General features: G+C 33.6%; 1 protein-coding gene across 10 annotated transcripts in view; it reads right to left on the bottom strand.

Annotated features, from left to right (window-relative positions):
* Window positions 1-1,505: 1,505 nt before the first annotated feature.
* LOC148623225 (synaptosomal-associated protein 25-like) overlaps window positions 1,506-22,733 on the bottom strand; it is a 52,894-nt gene continuing 31,666 nt past the window's right edge. For 6 of the 10 annotated variants that reach the window (XM_088564895.1, XM_088564894.1, XM_088564893.1 and 3 more), the window contains 4 exons: window positions 16,142-16,259; window positions 15,078-15,215; window positions 8,410-8,554; window positions 1,506-2,621 (listed from right to left, as the gene is read on the bottom strand). In XM_088564895.1, coding sequence (XP_088421021.1) covers window positions 2,553-2,621; window positions 8,410-8,554; window positions 15,078-15,215; window positions 16,142-16,259 — 470 coding nt within the window. In that variant the 3' untranslated portion in view covers window positions 1,506-2,552. Of the gene's footprint in view, window positions 3,107-4,208; window positions 4,281-8,409; window positions 8,555-15,077; window positions 15,216-16,141; window positions 16,260-22,733 lie in introns of all 10 variants that reach the window. The other 4 variants (XM_088564892.1, XM_088564888.1, XM_088564890.1 and 1 more) reach the window with 3 other exon arrangements.

The following is a 22,733-nucleotide window of genomic DNA, read 5'->3' as shown; positions in this document are numbered from 1 at the left end:
GGACAGTGCTTAATTTATTGATTAAATTGTTATTTTTGAGAAAGGGAGGAATGTGTTAATGACTTTAAGAATTAGTATTGTTCATGTTAATTATAAATTGAATTATATGTACTTTAGGGTATAAAACATCCAAAAAGAGGAATTAAAAGAACATCTAAAAAACAAGTAACTATACAACAGCAAAAATACCTAAGGCTAAACAATGAATGTCTCAGCAAATGCACATGTATACAAAAATACCTGGGTGAAAAACAAGTAATAAAAGAACACAGGATACAAATTTGACCAGAAATGATGTGGCCCCTAATCCTTTATCAATACAAGTCTCATGCCTGAATCCTTGTCTTCCTCTTCTTGTATTAGAGGTCCCAAATTATTGCTGCATATCAGGGAAATGCTTGTTTATGACCCCCTCACTCCTAAATGTTTCAAATCACAACCCCTAAAATTAATTCCAGCCTTCAGTGATGTGGCACCTTATGGTACAATTTTAAAGAAGTCCAATCAGTTTTACTCATTGTTTCTAAAAGTTCTGGCTCCTTATTCTTTAATAGATCAAGTCAAAACCCCCAAATTCAATCCCATCCTTCTATTAGTGGAATGATACATTGTGGTAAAATTTGAAACAGATCCATTCACAAGTTATTGTCTGAACATTAAGAAAATGTTTTTTTTTTCCTTTTTTTGATCCTTCATTCCTAAACAATTCATCTCACAAATTAAGCCTTCTCTTGGTGATATGGCACCTTATGGAACAATATCAAGGAGATTCATTCTTTTAAAGTCAAGTTATTGTCCTGATATCAGGTAAATGCTTGTTCTTGCCACTTAATTCATAAATGGTTCAAATCACAACCCCCAAAACCAATCCCAGCATTCTTTTACTGGTATGACATCTTGGGGTACAGTTATATAGAGTTCCATTTGATTTACTCAATTCAAGCATTCCACTTTTTGTGCTTGCATGTTAGAGTCAACCAGAGGTCAGAGTGAGCATGGGGTAAAGTTACTTAGTCAAGTTATACCTCAAAAACTGAGACAAACATAGAAAAATACTTTGCACCCAACAAGCATGTCAACTTTATCCATTAAGTCCAATTTGTATCTCCACTCTTTGTAGGAGTTATTGCTGTTACAAAGTTAGCAGTTTTTTGTTGTTTCAGTTTTTAGTTTGACAAGGGAAAGTTATCTCACAAAAAAACAAAACATTTAGGTCAAAATCTGAAATAAAAGGTGCACATCTTTAATATTTAATACTCTGAGAAATGTTTCATAAAAAAATATCTTAAGTAACGGATAGGAAAAAAGTATGTCTTAGCATAACTGAAGAACAGACAGACATCAACCCAAGCTTTGTGTTGAGCGTGATAAAGGCTTGAATGTTAACAATATTGGTCAGATGAAGAACTGACATATCTGGAAGAGGGGGGCATAATGGATGGACTCCTGACATTTCTGGAAAAGGGGGGGGGGTGTGTGGGCAAAACAAATAATAACCAAAGAAAAATAAGATGATTGTTTATTTGACTATTGTAAGCTAGTGTCACAATCTTGTTTATCTGACTGTTGTAAGCTAGTATCACAATCTTGTTTATCTGACTGTTGTAAGCTAGTATCACAATCTTGTTTATCTGACTGTTGTAAGCTAGTATCACAATCTTGTTGCCAAAGATATAAATAGTGATTGAAACATCAACACTGGCTACTACAGAATGGTATATAATCTGTCCATCACATATGGTTCAAGCTAATCAAATATATGAGTGAACAAAAAAACTGAATAATTCTTCCCTTCAGACATCTAAAAACTCTATTTAACAACATTGTATGATAGTATATAAATTGTCTCATACCAGAACTAGTAACTAACAATGGTCAGCTTCAATAATCATTCCATAATACCTCCATATTTACATTCTAATGAGTATTGCACATAAGAATAAAATCTATCATAGTATTTACACATATATATATATATATATATGAATGATAAAAATGAGAAATATAAAAATGATATCTTTACCAGCATTGGTGATAAATAAATTACATAAAGCATTTACTATACATACAAATCTTAGATGTTAAAGCTGTTTTTATACAGAAATATTCCTATCATATCACTATAGTTGGAATGTCACTAGAAAACACCAGAAACATGTTTATTGTAAAATGATGATAAACCATGTCCTACAACCATTAGAAGTTTGTTCAGATTGAGCAATTAATGGCCACATGATTTGGAATGTTCACATTTACTACACACTATAAATAATGATACTGTCAAGATGTCAGTTTCCTCACACAATTATAATTTTTTTTAAACTTAAATATAGGAAAAAAGTTCATCTTTATATAGGTATTATCTCCTTTGACAGTTACAAATAATTAGGTAGACAAAAATAAATGTATTCAAAGCAATATTCAAAAGACAGAAGTTTTATTTGAACTTCATATATAATTTATTGATCCAACAACTTAATGGAATTATACTTCTTCACCCATTCACATGAATAAACAAAATGAATCATCAAATTAATGTCAAACTTCAGTTACTAATTGTTCCGTAATATCTTCTTTGCTCGTGTATTAGCCACATCAACACGGTCGTTGAGACTTGTTGCCTATGTCACAAACAAAATAAAATAAACTAAAAGTGGTGTCAAAATAAATAAAACTCTAAGAAGACAAAACTATTTCTTAAAACTTAAAATATTACATGTACAAGTAATTTGTATCAAATGATCTCTTTAACTTAATATTTAAAATCTACAGAACAATTAATATTTAAACCTTATCATGCATAAATAAATCAATATTCAAGAATTAATGTGGTATTAACAAATGTAAGTTAGTGACCTGATACTTCATATAGCATCACATTAATTCATGAAAAACAGCTGTCTGTAAGTAAAAAGCATGCAAAGTTAAAAACCAACCAACTACAAGCCACATGCTAATCATCCCCCCCTCTTGGATGGATACTAAGGTGAATTATCAAAATCATGCAAAAATTTGAAAAAAAGTGACATCCAACAAATCAGTTTTCTTTGAGAATCTTAGTGGCTCGTTGATTAGCTGCCCCAATACGTGTAGCATTAGAATTAGCCTGAAATTATAAATAGATATCGGACTTAAAGGAAACTGAAACAAGAAATAAAAAGCAGGATAAAAATAATAAAATCATGAAATTTCGCACACTATCATGTACCATTAGATACCCCCACAATTATTGCAGTAAATTAAACAATTATTAGTAAGATATCTTTTTGATATCGTTCAAGACTTCTTTTGATAAATGCTTGAAATTTTAATATTGATATTATGGACATGGTTTTAAAAAAATGAACAAATAAGCCTTCAATTGAAAATAAACTGTCCTAGTAGTCAACATAGCATGTCTAGGAGCTGTAGTGTTAACAAATAAACAGTGTCCTTGTAGTCAACATAACATGTCAAAGAGCTGTAGTGTTAACAAATAAACTGTCATAGTAGTCAACATAGCATGTCTAGGAGCTGTAGTGTAAACAAATAAACTGTCCTAGTAGTCAACATAGCATGTCTAGGAGCTGTAGTGTTAACAAATAAACAGTGTCCTTGTAGTCAACATAACATGTCAAAGAGCTGTAGTGTAAACAAATAAACTGTCATAGTAGTCAACATAGCATGTCTAGGAGCTGTAGTGTTGACAAATAATTCACATATTTACATGATACAAGAACCTCCCTCATTTAATATACTTTTACTTTTTTTCTAAGTTTTAATTCCTATGGTCTCACAGACAGTCACTTTAACATTAAATGATTTCTGAGGTGCTATAATGAAATAAATTTTGTTTTGAATTTTTCAAGTCCACAAAATCATAAGCCTTTCCTGTTTTCAGACATCTTCGAACTTTTTGAATACTATATTTTATCATCTTGCCATCAAATGTAAACACAGGGTTTTAGCACTATTCATACTCTAATATGCAAAACTATTCTTTCACATCTTCTTACATGGTAAAAACCTGGATGAATCCGAAATTTATTAGCTCCAAGCTAATGTCTGTCAAAGTGTTAAAAGGAATTGTTCCATTAAGATGTTACAAATCATATGCATGCCTTAACAAAAAGGGATAAGTACCAAAATCACTCAACAGTAAGTAAGAAGTGGAGACCTATTGGTACTTTTAGTGTGACTAATACAACAAATTGACAACATTTAAACACCATTCAATTCTCCTTGAGGATTTTATGTGCCCTTTTATTAGCTTCCACAATTCGACTCTGATTGGATCCAGCCTACAAAACAATACTATAATGTCTCAACATGCATTATACACATGCAGTTAACTTGTATAATGAATGAATAAGTTTAAAACATTAGTCCAAAATCTGAAAATGTGGTTAAATTTAGATGAAAGATATTTATGGAAGCCATTCACTCCATCAATATCACACATGTGATGCCCTATATTTCTGAGGTATTTCACATCTAATATATTCAGCTTACGAAATTTCATTTTTTTTCTCAAATACTTCAAACACACTTCAAAACATCACTTATGGGTCTTTGAGGTTCAGAATTGGGGATTTATATTTAGATTAAAAAGCACACTTATCTGACAAGAAATTAGGGAACACTACTTTTTATTCTTGCTATTCTCCCAGGAGCCTGAATCGTTCACCTGGTTAAGTTTTGCCTTTCAAGGGCAATAAATTTCAGTAGAAGTTGTACAATTTTGTCTCAAGAAGACTTTGGTAGGACTTATCATAAGGATTATTTCAGTAGATGAATGTTTCCTTCTATCTATAATAGTTTTCAAGAGTTAGAAAGGGAACCAAGGTTATAGCAGTAATCAAAAGAATGTAATCCAGGGCAAAGACTGCAAATATTGGCTCAAAACTGTAAAAAAAAAAAAAAAAAAAAAAAAAAAAAAAACATAATTTTTCATCTTTCAAGTGTAATAACTCTTACAAGGAGTCATCTGACAAATTTTATCCCTGGTGACTCGTGTAGTACTTATAAAAAGGATCACTTCAGCAATTGAAAGAATTTGGCTAAACCTAACAGTCTTGGAGAATTTAATATGCAAAAAACTACTGTCTGACCCCCATGTTCTATTTTAAGTAACGGCAGCCATATTTTTCCATAGAAAAAAAATCCCCATGTTAGATCTATGCAGGAAATCCCAAGAAACATTCATACCAAGTTCGGTTCCAATTGGTCAATTAGTGTCAGAGAAGAATTTTGAAAGAAATAACATAAATAGCCAAAAAACGTCAATAACTCCCAACATGGCTTAACAGATTAAAAAGAAATTTCACCACAGATAGATCTCATCGTGCTAAACACTTTTACCCTGTCAGAATTTGGCTTAACCTAACAGTTTTGGAGATTTATGCTAAAAACTACTGTCTGACCCATATGTTCTATATTCAGTAACAGCAGCCATGTTTTTTGGCAGATCAAAAAACCCCACTTCAGTTCTATACAGGATACCTCAAGAAACATCTATACCAAGTTTGGTTCCAATTGGTCAAGTAGTGTCAGAGAAGATTTTTGAAAAATTGTTAATGACGACGACAACAGACGCCAAGTGAAAAAGAAAATCCTATGATTTCTTATCCTTTTTTTGAGAAAATGTTTCTGCCAATTATCTGTTCCTTGAAAATGCTTTTTAGAAAAAAATAAACAGCAATCACAGAGACATAGCTCCCCTGTAGCACATGGTTGATGTTATCTAAAATTTGATTTTGACTGCATTGGTATATGCATGAAACAGATATATATATAGTTTGCCAGGCAAGACAAACAAGAGGCTCCCAGGAGCCTGAATCACACACCTGGTTAAAGTTGGTCTTTCAAGGGCAATAAATTTAACAAGTTGTCCAACAATTTTGACTCAAGAAGACTTTGGTAGGACTATCATAAGGATCATTTCAGTGATAGAAAGTGTCTTTCTTTTATAGTTTTAAAGATATTGGCTGAAAACTGTAAAAAAAACTGACATTTTTCATCTTTTAAGGGCAATAAATCTTACAGGAGTCACCTGACAACTTTGATCCCTGATGATATTGAAGGCCTTATAATAAGGGTCATTTCAACGGTTTTGGAGATACTTGTGAAGAACTATTGACCACCCCTTTCTCCTATTTTTAGTAACAGCAGCCATGTTTTTCGACGGATCAAAAATCCCCACATCAATTCTATGCACAATACCCCATGCAAGGAACATTCAAACCAAGTTTGGTTCCAATTGGTCAGGTGGTGTCAGAAGAGAAGATTTTTTAATGAAATAACATTTAAAAAAGCAAAAAAATGTCGAAAAAGGCCAATAACTCCAACACGGCTTAACATATCAAAATGAAAATTTGACCACAGATAGATCTCATCATGCTCAACACTTTTACCACCACATCAGACTTTGGCTAAACTTAAAGGTTTTGGAGATATATGCGAAAAACTACTGTCTGATCCCTATGTTCTATTTATAGTAACGGTGGCCATGTTTTTCAACACATCAAAAATCCCCACATCAGTTCTATGCAGGATACCCCAAGAAACATTTATACCAAATTTGGTTCCAATTGGTCAAGTGGTGTCAGAAGAGAAGAGTTTTGAAAAATTGTTAACGACGATGGACGCCAAGTGATGGCAATAGCTCACATGGTCTTTGGCCAGGTGAGCTAAAAATGGAATGCTATCTAGGCATTTTTGTCACAGATTCTTTTCCATACAATTTAAGACGATCAAAACTTAATTTTGAGTTATTAAATACTGTTTCCATGTTGATAATGTAATTTTCTTCACAAATTTGCTGAATAGGAGAAAAGAAGGGTTATTGTACTAGGTATGATTTACCTTCAATTTAATCTAATTCCTTAAACATGATGAAGGTGTAGAGTAATTTATTTAAGTAGCTAGAGTACTGACTCTAAGTAAGTCAGAAAAGGCCTGCTGCATTTCCCAGACTTAGATGAAAATAATGTTAATTTTTGTTTGTATATTCTTAAGATATGAGTATAGATAGATTGATTATAATTGGACTGTGATAGTATGATTGTTAGATATTGTTAGTTTATCCTATGTTATTACAAACAATATAGAGATTATTTCAACTGGAGTTAGTCAAGCAACATAACTTAAGCTTAACCATGTACTTTTTTTAGATGTCCTGTTTACAATGTATGATTCTCAAAACCTGTTAATTTTTATCATAAATTAAGATTACTGCATATCTGCATGTAGTAATACAAAATTGAGCCCATTACCAGGTTACATTTTTGAGACATTTCAATCACAATAAAGAGCTGTGCTTCAAGTGCATGATACACCTGTTGCCCTTTTGACTTGTCCTTATGCTTTTAATGAAGTTATATGATTCACTAAAAATACTGTGAGCCCTGTCAAATACTCTTCCCCCCAAAAAAAGTAAATAAAAAATTCACAAAAAATTTGGCACTATCAAGGCTACCTCAAGTTTTTAACTAAGTTTGTTGTCTTGATTTTTCACCCATACATTTCTATCTTGTTCAAAACACACTTTTTCTGATAAGGTTACCAAGTATCTTTTATATTTTTTAGTCAATCATCAAAACAAATGGTCCGTTTTCAACGACTTTTCGACAAATAAAATTTCCTTGGCTGTTTACGCCTTTTTTAACATAAAATTTGACATTTATTCAAATTGAGGTCACTTCAATAGATATGAACAATTCACTAAATTTCATAAAAGTTGGTGAAAGTTTTTTTGAGTCATTGTCGGAAAAACTTGAAAATCCCCCTTTTTTTTAAGGAAAAAAAATTCATAACAAGGAAACGAAAAATCTGAAATTTATAAAAATCAAAATTGAGCTTACGTCAATAGATATGACCAATTCACCAAAGTTTCATAAAAGTTGGTGAAAGTGCTTTTGAGTTTATGTCCGAAGTGTGGATGACGGACGGACGAACAATGGTATACCATAATACGTCCCCTCTTAGTCAGGCGTATAAAAACCACTGATGGACAGAAAGATGGACAAGTATAGAGTAACCACCACTTTTTGTGGCAGGGCCTACAATATGCATAAGATATTATGTTGAAGTGCAAAAATCAATATTTTACCTTTAAATGTTGATAAAATGTCATCAAATCTTTATATCTTCACCATATTATTTATTTACCATATTGTGTGTTACTTTGGTGGATGTAAATTTTGTCAATTTGGAGGCAAAAAGGTATACAAAAAAACTCTGCTTTAGTAGTATAAAAATTTGTTTGAATTTACAATAGCATCAATGATTGGAAGCTTTTTAAATGTGCTATGAGTGATCTGTTGTGAAAAGTAATTTAAGATTTTATAATAATAAAATAAGCATGATAACTTCACAAGGAAATAACAATTAGAATGCATTGAAATAACAGATAAAACTGTAGATACAGACCTTGTTAGATATTCTGTCAAGTTGTGCATTCTGTGATGTGATTTCACTTCCCATATCAATTGCCATATTACGTAGATTTCCCAGCATTCCACTCACTTCATTCAGGTTTTGTTCCATCTCATCTTCTCGTGCATCATTTGTTATTCTATGAAGAAAGAAGCAGACATTTCATTATTACTGTAACTTTGTAATAAAGCCATATCAAGAGATATTGATGTCCTTTTCCTGAATCTGAATTTAAAATATGACAGAAAAAAGAAAATTGATTGAAAAGACAACTTCCAGATTATTTTAATTCTATTTCATTTTTTAAAAGTGAGATATTAAGAATCTAACACCTGCACAAGAACAAGATATGGAAATCTCACACACCCAAGGGTAAGATTTGATTGTTCTCTACCGAGTTCTATTACATCTAACCCAAGGTTGTCTAAGATTTTCCAATCATGCATGAGAAAAGTGGGTGGTTGATTCTTTTTCTCACATCGAGTTAGTTAAATGTTTGAATTGAAATGACCTACATTTAACAGCACATTGAGACGTCACAACCACATGTATAAGGTGGTTTAATTTAGCTCATTTCAAAACAGTATAAACAAGCTGCAAACAAGAGGCTCCCAGGAGCCTGAATTGTTCACCTGGTTGAATTTTGTCTTTCAAGGGCAGTAAATTTAAGAAGAATTTCTATCATAGTTTTCAAGATATTAGCTGAAAACTAAAAAGAACCTGTCATTTTCCCTTTTCAAGGGCAATAACTCTTACAAGGAATCGTCTGATAACTTTTATCCCTGAAGACTGTTGTAGTCCTAATAATACGGATCATTTCAGCTACTGAAAGAATTTGGCTAAACCTAACGACTTTGGAGATATATGCGAAAAACTACTGTCTGACCACTATGTTCTATTTTTAGTAATGACGGCCATGTTTTTCAACAGATCAAAAATCCCCACATCAGTTCTATGCACAATACCCCATGCAAGGAACATTCAAACCAAGTTTGGTTCCAATTGGTCAGGTGGTATCAGAGGAGAAAATTTTTGAAAGAAACAACATTAAACCAGCAACATCCGATCAGCCTGATCGTGGAACATGCGCAATTAAGTTTTATTAGATAAGGACATATGGGCGGTACTTAAACAAACAGCTGTGTGTAAAATAAAAACAAATGCATGTGTGGTTATCTAGGTAAATAATTGCAGACGACTTTTAGAGTTAATTATTGTTTGCTACATAAAGAAATAGTTCTTAATCACCTTTTCAATTGAAAAATGAATTATGCCTTCCCAATTTTATTAATCTAGATATGCTTAAACTAGTTTACACCATATTTCTGACCACATGTTATATGCCTTTCTTTTTAGCACTTTTATATCTACTTGTCGCCTTGGATTTTTAGCATCTAGCACAGTTTTTGTTCATGTTGCTTCCCTATTCACGTGTTCATTCCAATCTAAGATAGCTAGATTAGTCAGTAGTACATAAACTTGCTTGGAAAAGTTTATCCTTTTGTCATGATACTGCAATATAGTATTGTTGAAGCTTTCAACATAATAACTGTCCATGCAGTGAATATAATCTACAGGTGATTTATACACTTGAGTGTTAATTAACGCTCCTCCAAGTAACATTTCTGCCTTTGGATCAGAAATCACATCTTTTGATGGCTCATACTTCAGTTCTGTTTTACATTTTGATAATTCACTGCAGTGTTCATGATTATTTTTATAATGTTCTACAATATTCACTACACTTAATTTAAGTTTTGTAGGATCTTGATTACAATTTTTCATTGCCCAGTAAATGTGAGTCTTGATACTGGCACTTTTATCTGCTAACTCGGGATGCCAAGTTTGCCCCTCTTTGTATTTTGGCCCTGTGCAAATTGATTTAATTTCCTTTGCAATGTTTTTTGTTGCATTCCAAGTATCATTTGTAGATTTAGTATCCATTCCATTGCTCCTTATGAATTTGTTCACACTTGTATTTCTGTCATGACAATGAATACAGATTTTTTCTTCATACTCATCATGTAAATTGTTAAAATACTCATATATTCTTTCTGTTCCAATCAGTTCGTGTTTCTGTGCACTTGGACAATCAACTTTAGAAATAGTTTCGACATGTAACACTGTGTGAGTTCTAGAACCAAGACATACAACATCAGTAAACATGGAGTTATTCCTAGTTCCATGCCTAGCATCAGTAACAGTGTCAATGCCATCTTGAAGTTCTTCATAGGAAGCAATTTCCTCGAGAAGTGCTGTTTTACATGACTCATTTACTAAACCTTCTACCACTGGTATATTTTTGAAATATTCCATTTAGGGTAATTTTGCCAATACATCCAATATTTGAGGCCTGACAGAATCTAGAATACTGGTTTGGTAAAATACCAGAGACATAAAATCCATGAGCCATCCGAAGGTTACAAAGAAATTTGTCATCAAGGTAGGATGAAGAAGACCAAAGTAGATCATGTTGTCTGTCTTCACATCTAAGTTTACAAACTCCAACATGTCCTTTTATATCAGTTGATTTGACAAATAAATTGCTCTTGCAGATTTTCCCTTGATTTGTTACTCTCTAAATGAGGTTTCTATAGACTTTCCACCAGTTATAAAAATCTGTCGTTGGGATTAATCAATATCACAAGCTGTAAACGAACAGTCTAAAAATGGAACATCTTCCTCATCATTTTGGTTCTCAGGATCCAACTTATGTGTTAGTTTATTTCTCATATAAAAAGAAAATACTTCCAAAAGCATGTCTTTATTTGTTGTTCTATTAGGATTTCCACCACCCATGGCACACTTGATGTCATTGGCCATTTTATATATATAGTCTTTTTCATCAGTGGATTCACATGTAAAATTAATTTTTCCATCAATAGGTTTTGCTTTATCTTTTCTGGCAATATTTCTCTTCTTGACACTTTCAAAATTATCTTTTGTATATTTCCTTTTTTCTGGCCATTGATTATTTTCATTATTTATATTGATATTCTGAAGAGGTAGTGCTTCCATGATGACACATTTATTTTCATTTATTCTAAATTTCCCTCCAAACTGTGACATTTACAAATTTCCCACTAAACATGGGCCATCAAGGAATTTATAGTAATGCATTTTATTTACATTAATTGATGTATTTTGTCAGGATCATCATTACCTTTTGAAACATTTTATTTTTGACAGGTATATCATCCCATCTGATTGATTGTTACAATGTTTTGAGGATTGGGATAATGATTAAAAATCTCTATCCTTCTATAACCTCGTTGTCAAAGGTCATACATTTTTGTTTCATTAGAGGGAATAATAGGTTTTAATTAAATCGCCTTAGAATAAAAAAATAATCTGCAGAGAAAATAAAGTTTTACGAACAATGATAAATCAATTTCTAGCACTGACATGTGGTAATCTTTGGTCAACAAGTAACTCATAGTAAATTTTACAGACACTTTTACTCACAGAATAACCCCAAAATGCCCATAAAGTTGATTCTGACCCACTTCAGTAAATGATGACATATAAACTTTGTGAAAGTCAGTGAAAATGGAAAATTTGCAGAATGCAAGTGTGCTTTCTTTGGCTGTTACTGAAGAACAAAAGATTAGCTATACAAGCTTTTTTCAATCACAATAATTGGGATTTTAATGGCCAAGCTCCATGCAGTGGCAGATTTCATTATCCTCTCTTACTAACCACTGCATACAGACCTTTGAAATTTCTCAGATATTATTAAATGAAATGTCAATTGGGTAACATCAAGTAAAATCATTCACTTTTCCCCAACTTTGCAAGATTCTTGCATGTAAATTTCTGAGAGGGCTGGCTGCAGCGCCTGGAGTGAATTTCCAACGTCAGACATTGATTGGATCATGATATCTGGCAACAGTGATTAGTCTCTGTAGGTTTAGAAGTGATAAGGCAACATATTAAAAGGTTATAAAGCGATTATTCTAGGCTATAAGGCAACATTTACAGAGGCTCATCTTAAAGGAGAAGACCATGTTATTGTGCAAGTCATAAATATCGAAACTAGTCTTTTATTGTTTATGAAAATTAAATTGAAACAAAAATTCTTTCCTTTTTTTAATAAATTAATCGTGATACAAAATTAGGCAATTTGAATTTCCCGCAACTATGGGCGCCACCATGATCAGTTGACTTGTGGCGTCACAAAGTCGGTTTATAAAGTGAAAGTAAATAGGTAATTGATTATGATGTCCGAAGAAATCTCAAATTTGGGACTTTTTCCCTATAAATTCAACCCAAAATAAACAGAAGAAGAGATTGAAGCACAACATGTAAGCAAATGTCAGACAACATTGACGAAAATCGGGATTTGCTGCCAGAAGATTAGTATGTCATAGGAAAATCTACCTCCACAGAATGTTCGTGTTGCCGATCAAAAACTTTTAGAATACATGTATTCTCTTTTATCATTCCTGCAATCGTAAGGTTGACAAGACAACATATTTTGGTGATTAAACAAACAGGATCATAGAAATATTTACGGAATATTCTTTGTTTACATATTATTTGCAGTACTTGTATCAGTACCAAACTAATTTAGTGACGTCATGAGCCAATCGGAAGCTATTGGTTAAAATCCATAAAGTCTGCTTATGATCTTCCTTCAGAATGGAGAGCTCTGCAAGATGGCTATTTACATATATTTCAAAGATTTCGAACTTTATATAGCCTTTAGCATTTTATAAAAGCGTATTTTGCTTTAAAGGTTATTTATTTTTGTTTATGTGGGTATGATTTATCATAAGAGCCAAACTTAATACAAAGGTGGCCTTTCCCTATAACAACACTGGTGATCTTTGTAGACCTTGTCATAAGGATCATTTGCTCAATTGAAAGTTTCTTTTTATCTTTTATGGTTGTCAAGATATTAAATAATAAAATGCTTTGCAGAGTGCAGATTGAAATGATCTCTGGCTCAGAGGTCAAACTTTGAACAGTTGAGACAGAATTTGGATTATGATTAAATGTTACACTCAATATAAGATTTAGACAATAACAAAAGTGGCCAAAGAACTCAGAAAATTGCAACTAGTCATAAAAAATAAAAAGCAGTGCAGCATGTTATGACTGCAGTGGTCAAACCCTGAACGGTTGGGGCAAGTGTAGACACAATATTAGTTTTTGACACACTTAAGCATAGGGACTTACAATTCATTTTAGACATAACAACTGTTTTGGACACAATATAGCACTAAACTTGGAATTTTAAAATCAGACAAAAATATAATAAGTAGACTTTTTTACCCTTTATAACTTGAGAACCTTAAAGATATCTGAAATCTAATTGAAAAATTCAGTCAGGGATTTTCATAAGGAATTCAATAAAAATAATATAAAAACTGGACCAAAAATAAAAAAGTTAATTTCTCGGGGTGTGGCCCCTTTGACCCTTAAATCTCAAAAACCATAAGAGGTATCTGAAATCTGATTAAAAAACACAGGCACAGATTTTCATAAGGTATCAAATAAAAAAAAATTCATATAGGACCAAAATGAATAAAGTAAATTTATTGTCTGGAATGCATGTTTCTGGTCCCTTTTTTGGCCTCTTAATTCTTAAAGTTCAAGTCTTTACCCCCAAAATCAATCCAAGTCTGACCATGTGGTAAAGAATATTGTGGAATAATATCACAGACATTCCTAAACTTTTAGTGGAGTTTAGTTTTTACTTGCTTGTTTGAGGCCCCTTTTAGCCCCTAATTCTAAAATTCTAACCCTCAAAATCAGGGTCATAACTTTCTAAATTCAACAAAATCTTTTATTGTGTGGAAACAATTGGTAAAGAACCTTCTTGCATGATACTTGGCTAGAAATGAAATGAATGATTTCACCCTAATGTCAATGTTTGGTCATTAATGCGTCTTCACGTCAAAATTTGGTTTTCAAGTTTATTTTGAAGGAGTGTCATTGTTCTTTTACTGTGGATTTTATTACTTTTGTTGTCGAAGCCTTTCAGAGCTTACTTAAAGAAGTGTTTAAACTTATTGAAGACCTTTAGGTGATCTCTGTATTTACAATTTCTATAAAGGTTACAAGATGGTGCATTTGTGGCTTTTGACCATATCTATTCCCTTTTCTATTGTAGTTCAATATGAAAGGGATCCATACACTTTTACTAAATTTTTTACCAAGAAACAAGGAAAATGGTTGTTATTGGCTCCTTTTGGTCCCTGATTTCTTCATTTTTATGGTCATAACCTCCAAAACAAATCCAAATTTTAGCCTGGCAATATAGTTACTATGGAGGAAATGTTTCACCATATATACCGAAATCGCTGCATTTTTTGGGACTATTTGGTTCATGGTACGTCATGGCCGCCTTCGATACTAATGATATGTTCTTATTTATAAAAAATTCATTGGTATTAGTGTTATAGCTGTAATGATCCAAAGAAAAAAATAAAATATTGCTTATATGTTTTATTTCAAATGGAACGATGCATCAAACCCTTACTTTTTATTACCTGTCGTGCATAAGCGGCTTTGTTTTGTAAACATGGCAGCGCCCATGAAGGACACATGTCATTTAAAATGTATCATGATACATACCGTCACATATCCAATATTGTGATATGTATCATTTGAGAAAAAAATGTATCGTTACATCCCTAATGGTTACAGGTACTTACTTGGTGATAAATCCACCTTGTGGACCCATGCCATTCCTATCATCCACAACCATTCTAGGGCCATCAGTATTGACTTTCCCATCTTCAGAAGCCTTCCATGTCTTGTCATAATCACCTCCTTTCTCAAAGTTCTTCATTCTGAAATATCATCTTTAGATTCAATCTTCTTAAGTCAATAATCTAGAATAAAATGATTCAAAGGGAGCTGTTGAATTGAACCTGTGAGAAAAGCTAATGATATCCCAAAATGTTTACCCAACATTTCTTTTGTGATATGGTATATTGTCACAATTCAAAAGAGATCCATTCACTTACAATCAATTTATAATCTGGATATAATGAAAATGCTTATTTCTGTCCCCTAATTTCTTATTGGTTCATGTCACAAAACTACTCCCTGTCTTTCACCTTGTGCAACAATTTATAAGATATCTATACACTTATATTCAAGTTATTGTCCAGACATCAAAATATCTAAGGACACCATCATGCAAGAGTGTTAAAAGAAGATAAGGATACATTACATTAAAGCTCACAGTATTAAATCAGTTGACTTTCAATATTTCATTATGAAATTATCAAGTTCAAGATCACAAGTTCAGCAACCAAAGGTTATACTGTCCAATAAATTCTGAACATGATTTCTGATTTTCAGCATTTAAATCATATTCAATTATTTCAAAATTATTCATGTCATTTAACATTGTTAAATTTATAGAATCACACCTGAACTTGCTAGGTTGCTTTTGGCCTTTTTGTAACTCTGAAAGAATAGAGTATGCCAAAAGGGCTTCATTATTGTATTTATTATCAACCAACTCCAGTTAATTGGCCATGCTCATTATACATAAGGATCAATTACTTTATGGTGTAAGAACTTTCAATTGACAAACTTCTTTAAGAAATGTTTTTTCTGGATTGAGTGTGATTTAAACACATTTCTGTAATGCATATTTTTATTAAAAAGGCCTGTAGATAACAGGAATAAACAGTTTTGTGTATGGACAGAGGAAGTTATTCCAATATACACATACCATCTACTCCTTGAATAGGGTATCAGTTACCTTTTCCATGGTAATACACAAAGACCGCAACATTTCTCCATTCCTTCAAGATTTTTTTCAGCATCCTTCATATCTTGGTTGATCTGGTCCATACCCTCTTCTATCCTATCTAGCTGTTCTATATTCCAATAATAATCAAATAAAATTTTATTTGCTAATTCTTGATCTGGGATATATTCAATTTACAATAAAAATACAAATTGTTCTGACATATCATTTTGTATTGGGTAAATCATAATTGAATTTCTACAGAATTTATCATTAGCTTATGATCATTTTATTATTTCTAACATGTCCGGACCTGCATTTCTTTCACATGTTTGTCACCAAGTATCTTCAATATTTATATAAAAAAACTACACCATCGTACACAGTTGGTTATGTAATGATGACATACACTACTGTTCTATATTCTAAAAAAGGAGAAATTTTTTTTCAAATTACTCCATAATAGGAGATGCACATCTTCCATAAGTATATAAGCACTGAACAAAGATTGAATAATGTTGGTAAAGTACTTTTTGAGTTACAGATTACATTACTGTCCACAACATAAAGTGAAAAAAAAATGGCTATATATAATTGCAACATGCTAAAAGTGAATGAAAAAATAACAAAATTACTCCATAACTTCAGCATGTATATACACACTGTGCAAAGTTTGAAAAATATTGGTTTGATACTTTTTGAGTTACAGATTACCTACAGAAGGTACCCTCAAGCATGATGAAAGGATAGAAACAGACAAAGGAGTCTGATTAGGTACCCTCAAGCATGATGAAAGGATAGAAACAGACAAGGGAGTCTAATAAGGCACCCTCAAGCATGATGAAAGGATAGAAACAGACAAGGGAGTCTAATTAGGTACCCTCAAGCATGATGAAAGGATAGAAACAGACATGGGAGTCTAATTAGGTACCCTCAAGCTTGACGAACAGAAGGAGACAGACAAGGGAGTCTAATTAGGTACCCTCAAGCATGAAGAAAGGTTAGAAACAGACAACAGAGTCTAATTAAGTACCCTCAAGCATGATGAAAGGATAGAAACAGACATGGGAGTCTAATTAGGTACCCTCAAGCTTGACAAACAGATGGACACAGACAAGGGAGTCTAATTAGGTATCCTCAAGCATCATGAAAGCATACAAACAGATAAGGGAGTCTAATTAGATATCCTCAAGCATTATGAAAGGATAGAAACAGACAAGGGAGTCTAATTTGGTACCCTCAAGCTAGCTGAAGAGATGGAGACAGACAAGGGAGTCTAATAAGGTACCCTCAAGCTTGACGAACAGATGGAGACAGCCAATGGAGTCTAATTAGGTACCCTCAAGCATGATGAAAGGATAGAAACAGACAAGGGAGTCTAATTAGGTACCCTCAAGCATAATGAACAGATGGAGACAGACAAAGGAGTCTAATTAGGTACCCTTAAGCATGATGAACAGATGGAGACAGACAAGGGAGTCTAATTTGGTACCCTCAAGCTTGACGAACAGATGGAGACAGACAAGGGAGTCTATAATTAGGTACCCTTAAGCATTGTGAACAAATGGAGACAGACAATGGAGTCTAATTAGGTACCCTCAAAGATTGAATAATGTTGGTAAAGTACTTTTTGAGTTACAGATTACATTACTGTCCACAACATAAATTGAAAAAATATGGCTATATATAATTGCAACATGCTAAAAGTGAATGAAAAAAATAACAAAATTACTCCATAACTTCAGCATGTATATACACACTGTGCAAAGTTTGAAAAATATTGGTTTGATACTTTTTGAGTTACAGATTACCTACAGAAGGTACCCTCAAGCATGATGAAAGGATAGAAACAGACAAAGGAGTCTAATTAGGTACCCTCAAGCATGATGAAAGGATAGAAACAGACAAGGGAGTCTAATAAGGCACCCTCAAGCATAATGAAAGGATAGAAACAGACAAGGGAGTCTAATTAGGTATCCTCAAGCATGATGAAAGGATAGAAACAGACACAGGAGTCTAATTAGGTACCCTCAAGCTTGACGAACAGAAGGAGACAGACAAGGGAGTCTAATTAGGTACCCTCAAGCATGATAAAAGGTTAGAAACAGACAACAGAGTCTAATTAAGTACCCTCAAGCATGATGAAAGGATAGAAACAGACAAGGGAGTCTAATTAGGTACCCTCAAGCTTGACAGACAGATGGACACAGACAAGGGAGTCTAATTAGGTATCCTCAAGCATGATGAAAGCATACAAACAGATAATGGAGTCTAATTAGATATCCCCAAGCATTATGAAAGGATAGAAACAGAAAAGGGAGTCTAATTAGGTACCCTCAAGCTTGACGAACAGATGGAGACAGACAATGGAGTCTAATTAGGTATCTCAAGCATGATGAAAGGATAGAAACAGACAAGGGAGTCTAATTAGGTACCCTAAAGCATAATGAACAGATGGAGACAGACAAAGGAGTCTAATTAGGTACCCTCAAGCATGATGAACAGATGGAGACAGACAAGGGGGTCTAATTAGGTACCCTCAAGCATGATGAAAGGATAGAAACAGACAAGGGAGTCTAATTAGGTACCCTCAAGCATGGTGAACAGATGGAGACAGACAATGGAATCTAATTAGGTACTCCAAGCTTGATGAACAGATGGAGACAGACAATGGAGTCTAATTAGGTACCCTCAAGCATGATGAACAGATGGAGACAGACAAGGGAGTCTAATTAGGTACCCTCAAGCTTGACGAACAGATGGAGACAGACAATGGAGTCTAATTAGGTACCCTCAAGCTTGATGAACAGATAGAGACAGACAAGGGAGTCTAATAAGGTACCCTCAAGCATGATGAAAGGATAGAAACAGACAAGGGAGTCTAACTAGGTACCTTCAAGCATGATGAAAGGATAGAAACAGACAAGGGAGTCTAATTAGATACCCTAAAGCATTGTGAACAGATGGAGACAGACAACGGAGTCTAATTAGGTACCCTCAAGCTTGATGAACAGATGGAGACAGACAACGGAGTCTAATTAGGTACCCTCAAGCTTGATGAACAGATAGAGACAGACAAGGGAGTCTAATAAGGTACCCTCAAGCATGATGAAAGGATAGAAACAGACAAGGGAGTCTAATTAGGTACCCTAAAGCATTGTGAACAGATGGAGACAGACAATGGAGTCTAATTAGATACCCTCATGCGCGACGAAGGGATAGAGACAGACAATGGAGTCCAATTAGGAACCCTCAAGTGTGACGAAGGGACATAAACAGACAATGGAGTCAAACTAAGTACCCTCAAGCACGATGAAGGGAAAGAGACACACAAGGGAGTCTAATTAGGTACCCACAAGCATGATGAAAAGATAGAAACAGACAAGGGAGTCTAATTAGGTACCCTCAAGCATGGTGAACAGATGGAGACAGACAATGGAGTCTAATTAGGTACCCTCAAGCATGATGAACAGATGGAGACAGACAAGGGTGTCTAATTAGGTACCCTCAAGTGTGACGAACCAATGGAGACAGACAAGGGAGTCTAATTAGGCACCCTCAAGCATGATAAAGGGATAGAGACAGACAATGGAGTCTAATTAGGTACCCTCAAGTGTGATGAAGGGATATAGACAGACAATGAAGTCTTACTAAGTACCCTCTAGCATGATGAAGGGATAGTCAGACAATGGAGTCTAGTGGCTACTAGACCTGCTTTCACCATTGGTGACACAGGTAAAAATAGGCTGCTGTGTTTTCAAGGCAGGTTTCAAGCCATAGAATTTCTGCACAGCAATGTTTCTTTATGGATGGTATCAGATAATATACTATATGCTGGATAATCAATAGTGTTAATAATTAATGAACTAGGACCTATTGGTTCATGCTTTCTAGTCTTTATTTTGGTTACAGGACTATCATTCTAGATAACCTATACATTAATCTAATGCAGCATAACGAAAGTAAACAAGCCAGATATATTAAAATTTATAAATGAGAAAATATCAGGAATAGTGTGCTATAAAGACAATAACAGAGCAGTGACATAAAACTGATATACGGATGAAAAAATTGGGAAAATGCCAGGCTTCACCAGTTCCAGCTGAATTCTTATACCAAAGTTTTTGTCAAGTCAGTGAACTGTTATTGTCTTTAAACTGCAAAAAAGTTTTAAATGAAATATGACATTTTTTAGCCAGGAAAACAAGGTTTTTTATCCACATGGACGACAGCCTGGCAACTTCAAAACAATATAACGTTCATGACATCATATCCAGTCAGTGACCATAGATCACTTGTAAATATATGGTCAATGCATTCTGACTGCTCATATAGAATAGATGCAGTATAAATGTGTTAAACATTAAATAACATTATCATAAATAAATGAATATTAGGTACCCAGTTGTTGGTATCATTTTGTGTACAGTTTCTTAAGACAATGTTTGATGAATCAACAGAGAAAAAATCTTTATCAATTTGGAGTCATTACGGGGAAAAAGTCATGCACCTGGTATAGATTATAAAGCAATAATGAATAAATACTATATGTCATAAAGGGAGACAGTTTGAACTGATAAATTGCACAGTAGGCACACTTAGGACTATTGGTTATTCCAGACAGTACTTCAACATTTTTACTTAAATCTTCAATCCTTCATAGAAACTGTTGTTTTTGATCAAAGGTATTAACTACCTCAAGTCAGTGTAAACTTGTTTCCATAGCTGTCAAATCTATAATATGATTTTGTTGAAGTGGTGACCTTGTTATTTTTGTCAAGTCTTTGAATTTTTTATGTAACACTTTCATAATTGTCATCTCTCTTTTTGTTACAGCATTACAGGAAAAAAAAAAAAAAAAAGAAATGCCAACTTGTTGCAAAATAGGACCCGCAAATATAAAAACAAACAAAATAAAAAACTGAAGCCTGAAGGAAAAGATACAAAGCATATTAAATGGCTGTTATCAATATAAACAAAATCAATGTAATCTAGCTGGATACAACCTAAATGAACCACAACCTCTTATATGTAAGGAACCTTCTATCAAAATTTCATAGCTCAATTTAAAAAAGTGTGATATAACCAATTTAGGGCAATAGATGCTTCATGAACAGTGAAGCTGTATATTAATGAGCAGAAATTGTCCCAAAGTTGGTTATGCAAGCACATCTGGACCAAAATCTGTATAACTTATTTTCTAATCGATTTCATTCCAAATTATGATTAGATCTTAATCAAAAAGTCATTTATTTCTGGATTATTTGAATCACAGACTGCAGACCAACCAACATTTCAAAATAAGGTTATACAAAATAACCTAAATTGTTATAAGAGATCCAACAAATCACAAGGCTTATTACAAATTAAATTAACTTACTACTTAAGTTAATGAAGAATAAAAAGAAATAAAGTATTCAACAATAAAAAAGTGATAATATTATAATGCTATAACACCACAGTATAAAATCAAATTACTTTTATTGATATGGTTTACAGACAACTCAATCTTCTTGAAAAGGGAAATAAATTTAAAATTTTGAATTTTTGTTGTTTATTATTCATCCTATCTAATATTTGAGTGCTCTGAATAAAAAAGCAATGGTGCTCTGAAAAAAATTAGTTGGGTCAATCAGTGACCATGGATTGGAAATTTTCTAAATGATGCAGACACATTAATAACATTTGTCAGTATCACTATATCACATTCACAAACCACAACCTGTACACCAGCCAAAGACTTGTATGTATCACTGTATCACAATTACAGACCCCAATCTGTTCACAAGCCAAAGTACTGTCTGTATCACTGTATCACAATTACAGATCCCATCCTCTTCACAAGCCAAAATACTGTTTGTATCACTGTATCACAATCACAGACCCCAACCTGTTCACAAGCCAAAGTACTGTCTATTTCACCTTATCACAATCACAGACACCATTCTGTACACAAGCTAAAGTAATATCAGTATCACTGTATCACAATCACAGACCCCAACCTGTACACAAGCCAAAGTACTGTCTGTATCACTGTATCAAAATCACAGACCCCAACCTCTGCACATGCCATAGTACTGTCGGTACCACTGCATCACAATCACAGACTCCATCCTGTACACAAGCCAAAGTACTGTCTGTATCATTGTATCAAAATCACAGACCCCAACCACTGCACATGCCAAAGTAGTCAGTATCACCGCATCACAATCACAGACTCCATCCTGTACACAAGCCAAAGTACTGTCTGTATCACTGTATCACAATGACAGACCCCATCCTGTACACAAGCCAAAGTACTGTCTGTATCACTGTATGTATCACAATGACAAACCAAACCTGTTCACAAGCCAAAGTACTGTCTGTACCACTGTATCATAATCACAGACCGTATCCTGTATATCAGCTGAAGTACTGTCTTTATCACCGTATCACAATCTGTACACCAGCCAATGTACTGTCTGTATCACTGTATCACCATCACTGACCCCATCCTGTACACAAGTTACACACTATCACCACAACAGACCGCATCCTGTATATCAGCTGAAGTACTGTCTTTATCACCGTATCACAATCTGTACACCAGCCAACGTACTGTCTT

The sequence above is a fragment of the Perna viridis genome, chromosome 2 (genome assembly GCF_037379345.1).
Source record: "Perna viridis isolate PV_CMFRI_1.1 ecotype Kerala chromosome 2, ASM3737934v1, whole genome shotgun sequence".
NCBI classification, from domain to species: Eukaryota; Metazoa; Mollusca; class Bivalvia; order Mytilida; family Mytilidae; genus Perna; species Perna viridis.
This window is presented reverse-complemented; position numbering and strand designations above follow the sequence as displayed.